This window comes from Furipterus horrens, unplaced genomic scaffold, assembly GCF_987537825.1.
Source record: "Furipterus horrens unplaced genomic scaffold, mFurHor1.1.pri manual_scaffold_5, whole genome shotgun sequence".
NCBI classification, from domain to species: Eukaryota; Metazoa; Chordata; class Mammalia; order Chiroptera; family Furipteridae; genus Furipterus; species Furipterus horrens.
In genome coordinates, this window is record NW_028327175.1 from 90,334,150 (window position 1) to 90,352,945 (window position 18,796).

The 18,796-nt window shown below is 42.5% G+C and overlaps 1 protein-coding gene across 1 annotated transcript in view; it reads right to left on the reverse strand.

Moving 5' to 3' along the window:
- Positions 1–210: 210 nt before the first annotated feature.
- MARCHF3 (membrane associated ring-CH-type finger 3) overlaps positions 211–18,796 on the reverse strand; it is a 152,682-nt gene continuing 134,096 nt past the window's right edge. Inside the window, exons 4-5 of the mRNA XM_090279069.1 lie at positions 7,621–7,830; positions 211–1,138 (exon numbers count right to left, since the gene is read on the reverse strand). Of these exons, the coding sequence (XP_090135195.1) occupies positions 980–1,138; positions 7,621–7,830 (369 nt within the window). The 3' untranslated portion in view covers positions 211–979. The remainder of the gene's footprint in view (positions 1,139–7,620; positions 7,831–18,796) is intronic.

The window sequence follows — 18,796 nt, forward strand, 5'->3', positions numbered from 1 at the left end:
ATGAGAGTGCTAATTGATATGCAAAACAGGTCCAGGGTTCCTAGAAATGTCTAATGATCCTCCGAGTCCCTGTGAATGCAGAATTAAGACATGCACTAAATGGGACAGGAGTGAAAACACCAACCTTTTTCCTTTTTCTTATTAAAATCTACTTTGGGAAACTTTACAGGTTTTATAATTAAAAACAAAATATCGCCATCAGTAGGGTTTGTCTTTCACACACTGGATGTTTATTATTAGAAAATAGCTTCTATCAGCTGTCAGTACCAAACAAGTTGACAGGAGCGTGCTTCTCACCATATTTATTTTTTCTCTTTAATGAAATTTAAATAAACAGCTCACTGTGGGGAGAGTTGCCACACCTCTTTTTCCTTTAAAGTCTGAATGATTAAATGAGGTTTAGTACAAAACATCCTTCAAATCTGACTTGTTCTGCAGTCGTGATGCTGTCCCCTTGAGCATGGGACAGGAAAGAGATGAAGACCACTTAAGCTATCAAATGACCCCAAAGAATCTATAGCAGAAACTGGCAACAAATAAACTAATCCAAACAAAACCCATCCAAACCAAAAAACCAGTTTTAACATTGGCTTTTCCATTTTAATTATCATCTAAGTTTAATATATATATATATATATATATATTTGAAATAGTAATAAAAAAGGAAGAATTGAACTGCATCCTTAGCAGGACGATCTTCCTCATATGTTAAAGAGGTGTTCAGAAAATTCCATACAGTATCTGCTAAATAAACATGTTTGGCAGCTTAGCAAATATCATATGATTGCAGCATCCATGATTTGAAGTAAAACGGCATCTTCTTCTGGCAGAGTTCGTTGCTCAGGGCGATGTGCTAACATGGCTCTGGATGTTCTTAGACCCATGGGCATAAGGAAGGGTTGGAGGTGGCTCAGTGCATGGCCCCAGTGCAGAAACTTCCAAACCCAAACAACGAATGGATCAACCAACCACACAAATGTCAGACAATTGTCTCCTTTGAGTTCCTCTTGACAGAATGGAGACCCAGCAGGGATTGCTGGTTAGAAGGTACGTTGACAGACTTTGGAATGAGGAGAATCACCCTTTGATTGGTCCGACGCCATTCGTTGTACAATCGACAGTGGTACCTAAATGACACCTAGGGGTAGGCGAGGGAAAATAAGGGAAGGTTTCAGGTAAGCAGATGCTGATAATCAATCCAAGAAACAAACATGTCATTAAAAACTGCTCCAAACAGCTGGCAGCAAGCAGTACAGTGGGCGAGGACCCTAAGTGAAGCTGCTCTAGCAAGCTGAGTGGTGGGCCACTGGGCACCAAGCCAAGAGCACCCAAGTTAGAGCACATGGGAACAGCTTGCAGAGTGGCCTCCTTCATTCCTCCTGATGTTGGTTAAAATCAGGGTATCAATAGGGGATAAAGCTTCTTCTGAGTTTGGATTTATTTTTGGGATAGTGGTGTTTAGGCGCCAAAGTATCTGTGATGAAGGGGTTGGCTGGAAGCAGTGGGCAGAGTGGGTATAGCGCCAGCCCTTCCCCAGCTGTGGGACTGGACAATGTGCCTTTTTGGTCCTCAGTTTTCTCTCTGTGAAATGCACAACTCAAAGGACCCCAGTCACACCGACTGTGATAGGAAAGACATTTTTCATACTATGCTGGGGCTTCATGTACCCTTCTGCAGGTTAGACATTGCACAACTCGACCCTAGTCACACCGACTGTGATAGGAAAGACATCTTTCATACTGTGTGGTGGGCAAACTGTACTGGGTGCCCTGATGGGTGAGCCCCAGTTGCCTCCAGCCCCAGTATTCTATGGCTCCCAGTGGGGAAGCTTTGGCATGGGCACCAAACTCAGTTCTTCTTGAGCCACAAGGACTGGCGCCCACCTCAGCAAGGCATCAAGTGGCCTGTACGTCAGTGTACTTGCTTCTTTCTCCCTGGCACTAGAAGCATCTTGAGAGCAGGGCTTGTGCTGTTTTCATCTCTGCACACCCTGAACCTGTCACAGTGTCTGGGGTCAAGAAATTGCTTAGTAGTTCGCTGAGTGAAAGAATGAGTGAAGAAACATCCTATGCTTTCTAATTGCAACACTGCTTAAGAGTTAAGCCTCTCTTGTACATGCATAACAGTATGAACAGTAAACCCATGGTTAATTTTGACACAACTGTGACCCCAAAGTGCTTGCTTCTTATGTAAATATACTTGAATGAGATGATTACATATGTCGTTTGTTTTGGAGAAGGCTAGCATAAAGCATTGATGGACTTCCCAGGAAATTCAAAGAGTTTCATCTGTACTTTTGAAAATGTACAAACTGCCTTAAAAAAGGGACAGGATCCAGTTTGAGTGCATTCAGATGACTAGGTTCTTGGAAAGAAGGTGCCCATGAACTTAGGGTGACAAGTTATCCATGTATGGGTTGTTCAGCCCTCTGGAGTGGGTAGATTGTGTTGACCACAGCACAGGTCACACTGGCTGACCCAAAGGTCTGGGGTTAGCATTTGCAGAAGTGAAGGGGAATGCAGGACCTTGATAAGAAAGGGCTTGCTCAAGGTCATTTGCTCTATTTTCTGAGGCTAGAAAGCAAATGCCACAGGCTGAGTGCCAGACAGATTTGGGTATGAAAAATATAAGCTTTTAGACTCACACAGATGTGCTTTTCTCCAAAAGGCCCTGAACATGCCAAAGCGGATCAGGTTTTTTTCTTTTTTTTTTTAAAGCTTGATTTTCTTTCATCTATTCTGTCCTGCTGCTGCTTGGTGCTACTCACAAATGTAAGAGAGGCAGGTTGGAAACCCTGCTGTTCAGGGCCAAGGGCAGGGAAGAGGTAGAACGTAGACAAGTACTAATGAAGAGTTTTGGCAGTACAAGTCTAGAATCTGGAAATATTACAGGAAAGCTGCATTTCAAATCAAGAGTCCTTTCATTCATGATGTTAAAGAGCTTCACATGCTTGGCATTAGAAAGCAGAGAATAAGCTGTGGGTGCAGGTGGGCAGCACCTTCTTCTACAGGGTAGGGAGCAGGCCTTGGGCTCTGGGGCCAGGAACTTGGGGCTTGAATCCCCATCCTCCATTTAGTGGCTCCCTGACTTTGGGAGGGTTGCTTGCTATCTCCAAGTTTCAGTTCCCTCGTTTGTAAAACGTGAATAATGATTTCTGAGATAACGCATAAAAAGCACTTAGCACATGCAGCAGAGGGAATAGTCAGTAATATTGTAATAACTATGTATGGTGTCTTGTGAGTACTAGACTGACCAGAGTGATCACTTTATAAGTTATACAAGGTGGGCAAAAGTAGGTTTACAGTTGTGAGTATGCAAAACACAATTTATTCTTGTATTATTATTTATTAATTATTGTATTATTTTCCATATAAACAACTGTAAACCTACTTTTCCCCTAACCTATATAAATGTCTAATCACTATGCTGTACACCTGAAACTAATAATATTGTATGTCAACTGTAACTGAAGAAAAAATTTATAAAAGCACTTAGCACAGCACCTTACACACAGGTTAATGTCCTTGGCCTGTTATTTTTGATGTACAAAGTATGGAAAAGATGATAATTTTGTGACACTCCTTTTAGATATAGGAAATGGGGCAGGGGAAGAGGTTGGGCTATTTCCTTTACTGACGCTCTCAGTGTGGTGGTGGGTCAGCCTGTATCACCTGGGAGCTTGTTAGAATATCAGAAGTTTGGGCTCTGCCCGGAACTAAGGAACCAGAGCACGCCTCTTAACAAGCTCTCCAGGTGACTGGCATACACATTACACCCTGAGAAGTGCTGCTGCAAGGAATACAGGGAGCCCACAACTTAGTCTCCTGGTACAAAAATCAACTCACCTGTTCAGACAAACAAATGAGATCTTATTATGCATTAATCTATCTTAATTGCTATTAACTACTACAGGTTGCAGGCAAATCCAATTAATAAGAAGAAAGCCTCATATGCAGATAACTCCATATAAGGGAAAGTAAAGGAAGCTGGGCGCGGGGCAGAAGGGACCATGGTGGCAATTGCCCTAGGTAAATGCTGGCTCCCGTCTGTAAGAGCTCCCTCCCCAGAACGGAATAGAATAGGAAAAAAAAGGAGATTTGACTTAGAGAAGTACAAAGGCAGTGAGAGGAAAATAAACATAAACCAAAAGAAGCTATAGCAATAGGAACATTGGGAACTTCGTCCATATAGTTCTGAAACTTCCAGGGTTTTAAGGAGAGAGGAAGAAAGAGCACAGGGCCTCTATTCTACCCCGAGTAGGAGGGGCTTTTTGGAGCGCATTCATTTCTTATCCAAAGGGTGTTTATTCACCTCCAATCATGGGTAAGGTCTGTACATCATATGGATGGCACAAGGAGGGGCCTCCACCTCTTCCCATCACGTAGATGACAGGCTGTCGCTCGATGTTTGCTATAAAGTCACAGTAGGCTTTGGGAAATCTTACGCAATTCAATTCTGCCCCTTCTCTCCGGAGGAGTTCATTGTGTGACAGTGAGGTTATCGATGGGGCCAGAGCTTTGTAAGTTGCATTTTCAGAGACGGGCCCAGCTCTCGGAGCAGGGCTGCGTGGGCGCGTACAGGCGCCCGGAGAAACGCCCAGCGCAGGACCACACTGAACACCCCCGGCTGTACTGCCGCGCGCTGTTGGGGGTGTGTCCAAACCAGTCTCACAGAGAACCTTGTGGGGACAGTATTCTAGTAGAGGTTTTTCCTCTTTATGATGAGAATTTAAGTGATTAGCCCATGCGACTGGGAGTCAGCTAGGGGATTCAGAGCGTTCTTTTCCTTTCCTTCTGTGATGGAACCAAAGTTTCGGTGCTGGGCGCTGGTTGCATCCGTGAGTGACCCAGTGCATGGAAGGGCTTCCCGCGGTCACAGAACGGTGTTGCCTCCATTCTTGCACCTCTATGGACAATTGCTTAATGTGGACTCAGTTCTCAGCTAGCTTTCCTGGTGTCTGTCCATGGACCTCAAACAAACAGCTTGTGACATGAACAGTGATGTCTGGGCGCCCCCTCTCTGAGCTCTCAGAGCGGAGATGGCTGAAGCTTGGCCTCCTGGGTCCCAGATGCTTGTGTTTTCACACAGCAGGTTCTAGAAGGCAGAACTCCCCGAGACTGTGTCAAGGTGAGGCCCTGGCGGCCCTGTGAGCGGGCGAGGAACTCCAAAGGCACTTTTAGGCACACAGCGCAGATACGTGTCCCTTTTCATGGAGCCCTCGAGGCCCTTCCAGGAAGGCTCCTCTGAGGAGCGGGGCTGGGACTGACACAGTGTTTGTTTATCTAAGACATTTTCACAGCATATTCTCCTTAAGGTTGACAGCTTGTTTACAATGGGTTTCTGCTGGAGGGCAGTTTCCAAGTGCTGTCAGTTTCTGAATTATGGCTCTAGCCAGGGCAGCTCAGTACAGCATTTATTGGGGAAGAACTTAGTCTAGACTCAGTAAACCTATTGCTGAGCTGACGCTGCAGCACGGTGTTCACACCGGTCAAAGGGCCAGCTGCTCTGCCTTTCACAGAGGGCTGATGGGTGGAGCGGGCTGGGGGAGCAAGTAAGTCACAGGGAGAAAACCAGGGTGCCTGTGCTGGGTGCTCTATGGTCCCATGTTATCCCATCTAATCCTCACAATAGCCCATGCTCCCAGGGATTATCAATCATTTCCTCCAATTTTTTTTTTTTTTTTTTTTGCCTAAGAGGAAGGATCATCAGAAGGGTTAAATACCCTGTTTAAAGTTACATTCTATTAGGATGCTAAATCTTGGGTTCAAACACAGGGCCTTTGGATTCTAAACACATGCGCTTTTTACTAGGCTGGACTGGCTCCTGGAAACATTTCTGGAATGAAGTATATTATCTCTCTTCTGAAAGAGCCAAATTCGGGTACCCTTCCCACCCAAACCTTCCTTTCACCTAAAATGGGAGGTCAAACAGGGTCATGTCCATTTTTTTCTACATAATTTTTCTTTCTTTTCTTCCTTTCTTCCTCCATATCCCTCCCTGCCTTTCTTCCTTGAAGCAGATGCTTTACAAAGCTGGTTTTCAAAAAGGCCTTCAATTGGTTTGAAAGCTAGTATTCAAGTCTCTATCTTTATTTTAGGAGCTCTTCTAAGAAAAATGGTAGACAAGTAAACCTCTAATCATGGTAAAAAATTATTTTCCAAAGTATTTCCCCCTGCATTCTTTCAGTTAATCTCATAGCACCAGGGGACATTGGCAGGATGGTGTCATTACCATCCCTACTTCACAGGTGGGAACACTGAGGCACAGAGCAGCGAAATGACTTTAGAGGGTGCTATCTAGGCTCTTAAACTTCCTCTTTCTAACTCTTCCCATCACAGTATCCTTGTGAGTTCTAAGCCAGCTTCATTGCTTGATTCATTATGAATTAGGATATACTCTGGAAGCACAGGCTTTTTAAAGGGGCAATAATGGTTTTGTTTGGGAGCTTCACCCGGCTGGGAACAGAATGCCTGTATTAACCAGAGGACTCAGATCATGTCTGAAGCATCAGAACACTCCCTGTTTAGCAAGGCTTAAGTCAGGTCCCCCACTTGCTGTCTGAGCACTCTCACCTGAGGTGGGAGACAAGAGGGAAATGAGCAGGGGGTTGTGGTCAGTGTGGTAGAAGTGACCGCTGGCTGGTGGGCATGAATTGGGAGGTAACATGAGCAATGGAAGCTTCCATATGCTGACGCTGTGCTATGGCATACGGGAACAGTGCACTTTAGACAGGAAATACATATTGAATAACAATGAAACGTGTTCAGATTAGAAACAAGCAGGCACAGAAGAGGAATGCCGGGAAGAGGGGGCCCAGTTTCTGAAAATATTTTAGATAGTGATGTTTTTTCTCTGCAGGTCCCAGAGGGGAGCATGAAGAGATCCAATGCTGCACTTTGTGGGTGCTGCCAACCAGTGCCCGAGCAATCAACTTCCTTCTTAAGTTAAAGGAATGAAAACAGCAGAGATGTTTAGAAGTTCTTCCTCCTATACAGCAGAAACACTTATTGGGAAATGGTTTTTCTTTGGTGGCAGCTTCTCAGCTAGATAAATTAGTGTTTTATGCACAGGAGAGTCAATATTCCAACACACAGAATGATCATCAGGCACCAAGCAGCCCCACGCCAATAAAGACTGTAGGCTGGGATCAGGATGTAAGAAGAAAGTGACCAGCAGGATTCATAGTCTGTGCAGGCAGCAACAGCAGCAGTAGCCACGTGCATCACTCATAATACACTATGATCCCAGCAAAAGTGAGGAACATAAGCAAGAGAAGGAAAACGCCATGCCTTGTAACAGATGGAGCCTAGACTACCAGAGGAGAGAAGTGTCCAGGGCGTGTGTCTTTGACTGATGGGCTCTCAGAAGCTGGGGCTTTTTCTTAACTTGATCTGCTCTTCCCAGTAGCGTGTGTCTGCTCATGCATCACACACACACACACACACACAGACACACTCTCTCTCTCTCTCTCTCTCTCTCTCTCACACATAGTAACAAATCAAATCACACACTCTCGCCAGCCTGAACCAGGAGGTGAGACATGATACAGACGAGCTGTGCCAGCTGTGGGACTGCCAGCGCCAGCTGGCCTGAATCCCTGGGGCTGCGGGCCATACTTACTAGTGTCCAAAAGAGGTAAATAGTGAAGAGTGCGACAGTGAGTGCAATCAGTCCGACGGCTTCGAGCCGACTACTAAAGTGCAGGTGGTCCACGGCGCCCCGCAGGCAGAGCCAGCCTGAGATGGTGGCCAGGGGAGTTATGAATAAGAAGCACACCATGTCTCCAAACAGAGTCCGCTTCTCATGCTGGGGGCCTGGGTTTCTGAGCCACTGCCAAAGAGAAGGAGAGAGAGAAAGATAGGACATGGTTAAACCCCCAGGTGGAGTAGAGTCCCATTACTCTGAAATTGTCTTTATCTAGGAAAAGGCACTTCTGACTTGTTCTGAGATCACAAGGGAGCATTAAGGGCTCATTCCCATGCCTCCACCCCCTGAATAATAGTGATTATGATAATGATATGACAATAGTGATTATGATGATGATGATGATAATAATAATAATAATAATAATAATAATAATAATAATAATGTGTCCCTGCTGCAGATGGCCTGCTGTTTTTGAAAATAGTTCAATGGCTATTATTATAAATCACAATGAGTCTGTGTGGAAGGTGGAGAGGATGTTATTTTCAGAAGGTAATAATTGAGGTGCCAGAAGTGCTCTCATGTGGCCAAAGCCTTGCAGTGTCTTGATCCAGGGAATGTGAGCAGGAAGGGGTTAACTCAGCAGGTCTGGGTTGCTCAGTTCCTGCCCATTCCCAAGGAAGACCTGTTTTCAAGACTGGCTCCTAAGGGAGCTCTGAGTCCTTGTAATATTCTGCCTGAAGAGTGTTTTGTATGCCTTAGGCATTGGGCCACAGGGTACAGTGTAATCAGATAGTTTATGCCAACAATGTGATTTAGGCTGAACACCTATTTTTGCCCCGGGGGCTGGAGTCTGAGTGGCTGAGGTTAGTCATGCAGGCACTGCATGCCTATATGACTGACCCCAACAAACACCATGAACATCAAGGCTCTGGTGAGCTCCCCTGGCTGATAATGCTTTGTGTGTGTTGTCACAATTTGTTGCTGGGAAAATTAAGCACAGAGTAATGTGCGACATTACTGGAAGGGGACACCTGGGAGCTCGTGCAAGGTTTCTCCTAGACTTTGCCCCGTGCACCTTTTCCCTCCACTGATTTTAATTGGCATCCTTTTGCTGTAATAACTTGTAATCACGAATACAATAGCTTTGCTGTGTCCTGTGAGTCTTTCTTGAGAATCATTGAGCCTGAGGGTGGTCTTGGGGACCACCCACATACAGAGACTCACCTGACTCCATCCATGAACTCAGTAACGCCCACTCCCTCATGTTTTAGGACCCTGGACCTCCTACTTAGGACTGTCCCAGAGATTTTAATTATGCTACCATCTTGACTGACCCAACCCAAAAAAGGATTGGGAAAATCTTGTGCTCGTTTAACAGCTATAGCTGAGAATTCCTATGGGACAGGGTTGTTGTCCTCCCACTTGGGAAACTGCTGAGTATTTGCTGAAATGTTTTGCATAATCTATTCTAGAAAAAATCATGCTTACATATTGATGTCAGTGTATATTTCTACAGTGAGGCCTGGTGGCTTCAGATTAGTATTGAAGCATGTCCTCAAACAATTTGACATTTTCATATTGCTATCCCATGTAATAATGAGAGAGGCCATGAAGTCCAGAGAAGGAGTGGGGTCCAACACAGGTAATGGGGTGGGGGTGGGGAGAGACACTGGCAACTCTGTCTTCCATCCCATCCTACCAACAAATGGGGAGGCCTGCAAGTGCTGGGAAGACCCCCAAATTGGGAGCACTATGGGGTGCTGAGCAGATACCCCACATGACCATGGCAATGATTTCCACAAATCCACTGGTGGGAAGCAAAGGACCATGATGGAGAAGACACAGAGGGTGGGGCTGACTGGAGAGAGATTGGGAAGTCATGCTCAAGGGAGGAAGGAAGAGACCGAAGGGCTGCAAAGAGGGCAAGCAAGTTGAGGAAAGGCCGTGTAAGGCCCAGCAAAAGACTCACGGAGTGAGCACAGGAGACAGGAGGTAAAAGGTACAGAAGAAAGTTTTCTGGGAGATGCCCTCCCTTAAACGTTTGCCTGAGGCAAATACGAAATGGCCAGGAATGCCCAATGCAGCAAGCACTCTCCAATACCAACGCACCTTAAAAATGGGCTGAGATGCTGAGAGAAGTCACCTCAGCTCAAAATGGGCCTAAAGAAATATTTAAGAATAGATAATGGGGTGTTGACTTGCCTGTGAACATAAATAATTATAAAAATTTAATATAAATACCAAAATGATCAAGTGCAAATGTGTTGTAATGTTACCTCAGACATCCAGCAGCTTCAAAGGAATTTAAAAAACTCTTATTAATGAACATTTTCTTGCTTAAACACTAGGAAGTGAAGTAGAAACTGGGTATTTTTATCTAAAATTTACAGAGGCTCAGCAAGGTTAACCAATTGCTCCAAGTGATTCAGAGGTCAAACCGAAAAGAGGATCAGGGTCTTGCTTACTTTTCATGTTTTTCTAAAATGAATATGAATTGTTCAGATGTCCTATCAGTAAACACTTGAAAATGAAAGTTGTAAGATATTCAGAAATCCATATTCTTAAACAATTGTGCCCAAATTGCAGCAACCTGACTCCACTTGCAGTCAGACGGTCTCTAGAAGCAGATCTGGAAGCCTGGACTAATTTTCCTGTTGGAACATAGTAGGTTCTCAATAAATGTAACAGATTCTCACAGATGAGCTGACCTCACTGTCTAAGACTTCTTCCAATTTCTTTTGCTTGGGAATTCTGAATAGCTTTTATTAAAACTAATTTACCACTTTACTTAACTATGTGGTCTTTGACATTACCCAATAAAATAACTCAGGTATGGAAGGAGGTAATTATGAATCACTACTTACCTCTGTCTGATGTAAAGTAAATTGGAAAGGCCAATTAGAAATTACTATTGCTTGTTCCCAGTTTTCTTATTTTCTAACTTTTTTTTTTCTTTATTCCTGAAAAATTTCCAGGCCATTTTATATGTACAATATCGCCCAACAGCAAGGTTCCACACTATATATATAAATATATATATATATATATATATATATATATATATATATATATATATATATATATATTTGGCTTAGCTTACTCTTTGTGTTGGCCCTGGCTGGTTTAGCTCAGTGGATTGAGCGTCGGCCTGCGAGCTAAGTGTCGCTGGTTCGATCTTCCAGTCAGGGTACATCAGAGAAGGAAAACTCTGATTCCAAAAAACCTCCGCTGCCTTGCGGCATACCTCTTCAGGGGAAAGGCTAAGGGAGTAAACCCCGACAGAAAATCCGGAGCCGGAGTCCCTAAGGCGGTTTGACGTTGTAGTCAACACCGGCAACTCCTGCGGCGCACCTGAAGCCAAGCTGTATTGACTCCGTCTTTCCCTTGGACCCTTCAGCTGCGAAGAGAGGGGGGGTCTGCTGCATGGGCAACAGCAGACCCTCCATATCACCCTGCCCAGGCTGTGTAGCTTCAGCGTCATCACAAGATGTCGATTCAACACGGGAGGAGACAGATACCATGTCACTCCCGAGTCGGACTGCACAGCCATTCTCGGCGGTGCAGATAAGACTCTTGAGAAGCTACACCATCGTCTCTCGAGACGGACGGCTGCCGACGACGACGACGACGACTCTTTGTGTTGTTTGTTGCTGGGTCTTATCTTGGTATGAAGTTCTTTAAATAGGTACTATTATATTATATTAACATCTGGGACTTCTTCAGAACCCCAAGTGGCATTTATCTCTTAAACAAATGCAGTGCCCTGGAATAAGCCCAGTGGTGATATTTGTTATTGAGAAAAAAAATCACCCTGTGCCATGGTAAGAACCTCTGCTAATGTATCCAAGTAGGCTGATAAAGGATATTTATAAAGGAGAGTTTATGAGAGAATAAAATGTGATTACATCTCAAATTTCCAGCAATAGGGGATGGTTCTAAATAAATTATGGATTTGTCTTAAAATAGAATACCATAGAGTAATTTCAAATGGTAATGTGTGGGGGACAGACAGGCATGGGGAGATGTGGGAAACAGACATGCTTAGTTCAAAAGACTCTGACCACTGTGTGAAGCCCCCCCCCCACCACCACGGGCCCTTAACCAGCAGGTTGTCTTCCAGGCCTGCTCTGAATACCACCCTCGGGGGGATTTTAAAGATAGAATAGAAATACAAAGTGGCTTTTAAGGAAACAGAAACCTGCTCTGTTTTTCTCTAAATAGCCCCAAATTCTTGTCAGTAGCATGTGAAAAACAGAACAACTGAGTAAGAGCAAATGTTTTTGAACTTGTGTAAAATACCTGGGTGCCTCAACTGGTATTGATCTGCATTTCCCTTTGTTATTACTCCCAACCATTTGGGGAAGGGCTGCATGTTTTTATTATGCATTTCCCATATAGAAAGTAGATAAAAACCCTTGCTAATAAAGAAATGAGGGCGATTTTCCTCAGAGAAAACCCCCTCCTTTCTTTCCTCAGATGGTGAGTGTCTGAGTAGTTTCTTCATCCACTCCGAGGGACCCAGAGTCTCTCTCAGTAATGTATACTTTATATTTACTGACATGATATATTGCTGAGCAGGAAAAGGATTCTACTAAACAGAATGTATACTATGATCCTGTGTATGTAATTATATATTTACAGGTAACCCCCGTATAACACGGTTGTTAGATTCCTAACAAATGCTGTGTTATACAAAACAAAGAACTAGTACAAAAAGGGGGGTAAGGTTGAAAAATTTAAAAAAGCATACTATTATATTTTTTAATTAAGAGAAATATCTTTATTAAAGCAATTTTCATCAAAAGTATTATATATTAATATGAATTTAGCAGTGTTTTCTTCATCATCACTAAGCTCCAGTAACCAAATGCGATTTCTTTTTGACAAGACATCCTCATCCTCTGAACTTTCTTCAGCATTATCTTGATTTCTATGCTTTACTTTTTGTAAAAATCTGTTATTTTAGATTGCTTGCTTTTACCGGAGAGATCTTTATAAATTTCATTATATGGTGCTAAGTACTTTTGAAGTTCTCTCTTAAATTTAGTGTTCCTTTCAGTGCAAGGATCTTCATTTAAAAATAGGACTCTAGACACGAGACTTCCAGCCAAGATGGTGGCTGATACTGACATACTCTGTCTCCCTTCACAACTAAGAAGAAATACAGCTACTGAAAAACCAGAAACAACCAGAAGTTCCAGAAAATAAAGCTACATGGAAGTCCAACATATGAAGTTAAAAACAAGTGGCGCTCATCCGGACAGGTAGGTGGGGCGAAGCCGGGGCGGAGAGGTCAAGCTGTGCTGGTGGCAGTGGCGGCAGCAGCAGCAACAGTGGTGGGACGGTGGTAAGCAGACACCTGTATTTAAGGGGAGGTGAGAAGTGCCTGGGGAGCACCCTCGGCTGCAGACCAGACCTGTCAGCTTGTGATTCCAATGCTGGGGAAGGCAGACCCCCATTGCCTTGGACTGAGGCCTGGAAGGGGTGGGGATAGAGGAGGAGGCTCCCGGTCTCTCTGAGGAGAGTGAATGGCAGGAATCCATCTTGGACCCCCACCCCAACAGAAAATGCCACAGCATGGTGAGAAGGATTGCCCAGTTGTGATGAACAAGTGCACGGGGTTCTGCCCCCTATAGCATAGGCGGTGTGACAGCCTCACACAGGAAGCAAAGTTAAATACACAACTGTCAGGATGGCAGAGATCATGATAGAGATCCTGGTGATGCAGCTGACCAGACAGCAAATATCTAATCTAATGAAGAAGCAGATAGAAAACCTTTCTGAGGCATGGTTCAGAGCTTTGGTTATAAGAATGCATACAGACCTAACAGCAGATCTTAAATAAGATGGGGAAGTAATGAAGGCTAGTCCTGCTGAAATGAACAAAAACATATATGAAACTAGTGGTGAGGGAAAGAAAACCAGGGATCAAATTAACAAATCGGAGCACAGGGAAGGAATAAACAGTCAACCAGTGCAGAAAGAGGAAATGAAAAGTGAGGAAAATGAGGAGAGGCTCAGAAACCTTTGGGACAGGTATAAGCGGGCCAACATCCGAATCATAGGGTTGCCAAAAGGTGAAGAAGAAGAACTAGAAATTGAAAAATTAAGTGAAAAAATAATGAAGCAGAACTTCCCTAACTTGGGGAAGGAAACAGACTTACAGGTCCAGGAAGCACAGAGAGTTCTAAAAAAACTGGACCCAGGGAGGACCACACCAGGATACATTATAATAAAAATGTCAAAAATTAAGGATGAAGAGAGAATCTTAAAAGCCGCAAGAGAGAAGAGGACATTACGTACAAAGGTGTCCCAATAAGACTATCAGCTGATTTCTCAAAAGAAACTCTGCAGGCAAGAAGGGACTGGCAAGAAATATTCAAAGTAATGAAAAGCAAAAGCCTACAACCATGATTACTCTATCCAGTGAAGCTGTCATTCAGAATAGGAGGGCAGAGAAAGTGCTTTCAGGACAAAGTAAAACTGAAGGAGTTCATCAGATCCAAACCACTGTTATATGAAATGTTAAAGGGACTTGTTTAGGAGAAAGAAGATCAAAACCATGAACATTGAAGTGAAAACTGTTATCACAACAACCAACAACGGAAGCTCGGGAACTGAAACAAAGGCAAACTAAGTAGGCAACGAGAGTGGGAAAAGAATTATAGGTATGGGGAACATATAGGGGGGAGGTTAGTGGGGAGGGAGAAGGGGGGAAAGGGAGGGAGGTGATACAGGAATTAAGAAGCATAGTAGGAGGGAGTGGAGTAAACAGGAAGATGTTGAGAAGAACCATATGCACAACCAATGGGCATGGACTAAGTGGGGCGGACAACTGGAGGGAGGTGGGTCACTGGGTAGAGGGGAACAAAGGGAAAAGAAATTAGGACAACCGTAACAGCATAATAAATAGAGCATATTTTAAAAAAAAGAAAAAAAAAAAGAAATAAGACTCTGTTTGGCTAAGCCTAGGCCTTTCTTTATGCTTTTTAGAGTAAACTGTTTAACTTCTTCGTTTTCATCAGTGCTATCATCCCCTTAGTTATCTTGGCACATTCCAGATGTCATTTCCACCAAAATTGCTTCATCAGTTTCTTCTTCTACCTGCAATTCTTGGATATCTTCTACAGTCATATTGTGTTAGAGTGAAACCATGTTATAGAAGTACCATGTTATACGGGAGGTTTCCCCAATTCTCTAACCATGTTGGAGTGAAACATGTTATAGAAGTACTGTGTTATATGGGAGATACCTGTATATATACATTGACACTTACATTTTCATAGATGTAGTGGATACACAGAGACACAGACCAGCACACCCAGCAAAACTGTGGGTCTTCCTTGTAGCCACTATGGAAACCAGTATGGAGATGCCTCAAAAAATTAATTAAACATAGAACTATCTTATGACCCAGCAATTCTACTTCTTGTAATTTATCCAAAGAAATTCAGAATACTAATTCAAAAAGCTATATGCATTCCTATGTTCAGTGTAGCATTATTTACAATAGCTAAGATATGGAAGCAAACTAAATGTCCATTAATAGATGAATGGATAAAGAAGAGGTACATATATACAATGGAATACTACTCAGCTATAAAAAATAATGAAATTTTGCCATTTGCAACAACACGGATAGACCTAGAGGATATTATACTAAGTTAAATAAATCAGAAAGAAGGATAAATACCATATGACTGCCCTTATATGTGAAATCTAAACAACAAAACAAACAAACAAAACAGAAACTTACTGATAGAGCAAATTGATGGTTGCCAGATGGAGGAAGTTTGAAAAAGTGGAAGGGATTAATATGTACAAATTGCCAGTTATTAAAAACCATTACAGGGATGTAAAGGGAATTTAAACAATAATACTGTAATAACTATGTATGGGTACTAGACTTACTGGGGTGATCACTTCGTAAGTTATATAAATGTATAATCACTATATTGTACACCCGAGACTAATATAATATTGTATGTCAATGGTGGTTGAAAAATTAAAAATTAAAAAAAGAAACCTGTAACTATTATGAATGGTTTTTAATTTTTATCTTTTTGTATGTATTTTTTGTTTTTCTACAATGAACATGGATTACCTGTATAAATACATATTGTGTATTAGTTGTGTATGAAATATTGAGGGTGAGAGAGAGACAGGTCCAATATCTGGGTGTTTAATCTTAGCTATAGGAAGCCTGTCCAGAATGTATCCAGCCATGTACTATGAAAACAAGACGCTTATTGAAGAAGATACAAGATTAAAGAAACATTGTATATAGGACAATGACACCTCAGTCTCCTTGAAAGTAGACACCTTGCAACCTCACACAGTCCTCCCATTCACCATTAGCTGCTCTGTTGTATTTTCCTGAATCTCATCGACAGTCTGAAATCTCTTCCCTTTCAAAGGTGATTGTAGTTTGGGGAAAAGCCAGAGGTTGGAGGGCATCTATTCTAGGCTGTAGTGGGGCTGAGTCACCTGGGTGATTTGATGTTTTGCTGAAAAACTGCACGAGATGTGATGCATGAGTGGGTGCGTTGTCATGATGAAGCTGCTAATCACCAGTTGCCCATAGCTGTGGCTGTTTTGTTGTATTGCATCTCTCAACTGATGAAGAACACTGAGGTAGTACTCTTTATTAATTACTTGGCTTGGAGTGGTGTACTCGAAATGGACAACACCTTCCCAATCAAAAAACACAGTTAACATGGTCTTGATCTTACTGCAACTTTGCCTCACTTTCTTTGGGTGTGGAGAACCAGGTGACTTGCACTGTGATGACTGGGCCTTTGTTTCCATATCAGAGCCATAGACTCATGATTCATCTCCAGTTATGACCTTCTTGAGGAAGTCTGGTTCATTGGTAGCAGTTTGAATCAAGTAATCAGCAACTACAGTATGACGTTCTTTCTGCTCTGGTAATAGAAGCTGTGGAATGAATTTTGCCATGACATGTTTCATGCCAAGATCCTGCATCAAAACCTTGGACACAGTAGTTTTTGGAATCCCCAGATCAGCTTCTAGTTCTCACACTGTCAGTCGCCGATCATCAGCTTCTAGTTCTCACACTGTCAGTCGCTGATCTTTGTTGATTGCAGCCTGTACATGTTCAACATTCTCAGGTGTTCTGCTTGTTGTAGGCCTTCCAGAATGTGGATCACTTTCAACAGATTTTCAACCATCTTTGAAGCATTTGTTCCACATTTTATTTGCGCTGCACTCATTGCATCATCCCTGAAAGCCTTCTGAATCATCTGAATAGTTTCTGCGGAGGAATGTTTGAGCTTAACGCAAATTTGATGCAGATTCGTTGCTCTACTTGCTCAGTCATTTTGAATGCGATGGCCATACAGTACACATGCTCACTCAATAGTGTCTAATGTCCCCACTGACTAGTACAGTGAAGTTGTCATTGTTCATGGATGTGCATTCCAGTCCATTCTCCTTGGCTGCCAGGCCAAGAATGCACAAACCATTCTCGTTATATTAACAATGGTAGGACTCTTTCCAGACAGACCTCTATTATCATACATTTTGGCCTAATTCATAATTGATAATGTTCGCTCAATTATTGTTCAATTATATTTCTTGTTCATATATGTCACTGACCTGTCTTACCAGTTATACTTATTATACATAAAGCATTATATGCATTCTGTAGCAGTATCTTCTTTTCCCAAACATTTAGTGAAGAGTAGGCCAATGCAGAATGGCAAATTTGTGTGTCCATCTTCCCACCTGACCCAAGGAGAAACCTTATCCTTATATCACTGGCTTCTAGCACATCCAACACTCCATGTTGAATGAATGCCAATACTTAGGATATGCCAAATACTTTTTTATATTCTACATGTAGTAACTGATTTATTCTTCAATAATTTTTAAAGAGGTACCATTATTATTACCACCATTTTGTAGATAGAGAAACCAAGGTCTAAATTAAATATCTTGTAGAAGATTGGCCTTGGCTTTGGTCCATGTATTCTAGCTCCAAAGACTATGCTCCTAATTGCTCTATTATATCATCATTCTTAGTAACAAAAAGTGGTGGAGGGTTGAGGGGGAGGGAGCTGGGGAGTAGGTAGATGAAGAGGAGAGGAGTTGGACTGTACCTTAACTGTTTTATCAGTACAAGAAGAAATATTTACTTATTATGGGTCTCTAGTGTGGAATACCAGTGAATCTGTCCTGCCACTTGTGAAGAGCTTTTGCAACTAAAATATCATTCTTAAAGAACCTTTAGTTTTACCTTGGTCTGCAGCTTACACTTAGCTGTATTTTAAAAGCTGAGGTCAGTTGATTGAGAATATAGACTGGTATGACCTCTTTCACCTGGTGAGCCCACCATACTACTGCCAGGGGATCTCTGGGCAGTCCAGGGAACCCTTCCTATAAAGCATACCATATGACCCAGCAATTCCTCTTTTGGGAATCTATCAGAAAAATTTGAAAACATTTATTCATAAAGGTATCAGTACCTTTATGCTCATTGTAGCATTATTCACAGTGGCCAAGACATGGAAACCACTGAAATTCCTTCAATAAGTGACTGGATAAAGATGTGGTACATATATACAATGGAAGACTACTCAGCCCTAAGAAAAGATGAAATACGGTCATTTTAAAAAACATGGATGGACCTTGAGAATACCATGCTAAGTGAAATAAGTCAGTCAGAAAAAGTTAAGAATCATATGGTTTCATTCATACGTGAGATATAAAACTGAAACAAACAAACAAAACAAAACAAAATTTATAGACACAGACAACAGTATGGTGGGTATCAGATGTAAAGAGGGTTAAAGGGTGGGGGCAGAAGAGGGTAAAGGGGGTCAGATATATGGCGATGGAAGGAGACTTGACTTTGGGTGGTGAATACACAGTGCAATATATGATGATGTATTATAGAATTGTACACTTGAATCCTATATAATTTTATTAGCCAATGTCATCCCCATAAATTCAATACAATTTTTAAAAATTGTAAAAAAAAAAAAAAACATAAGCAGGCAGAGATGCTGTTGAGCGCTCTGGCAGTGGGCTGCCTATTTTTCTGTGGCGATCTCATTCCAATCACTAACTTGTTCTTGAACCATGAGATTGATCTACTCTTGGAAATAGGTACAAACACCAACCAACC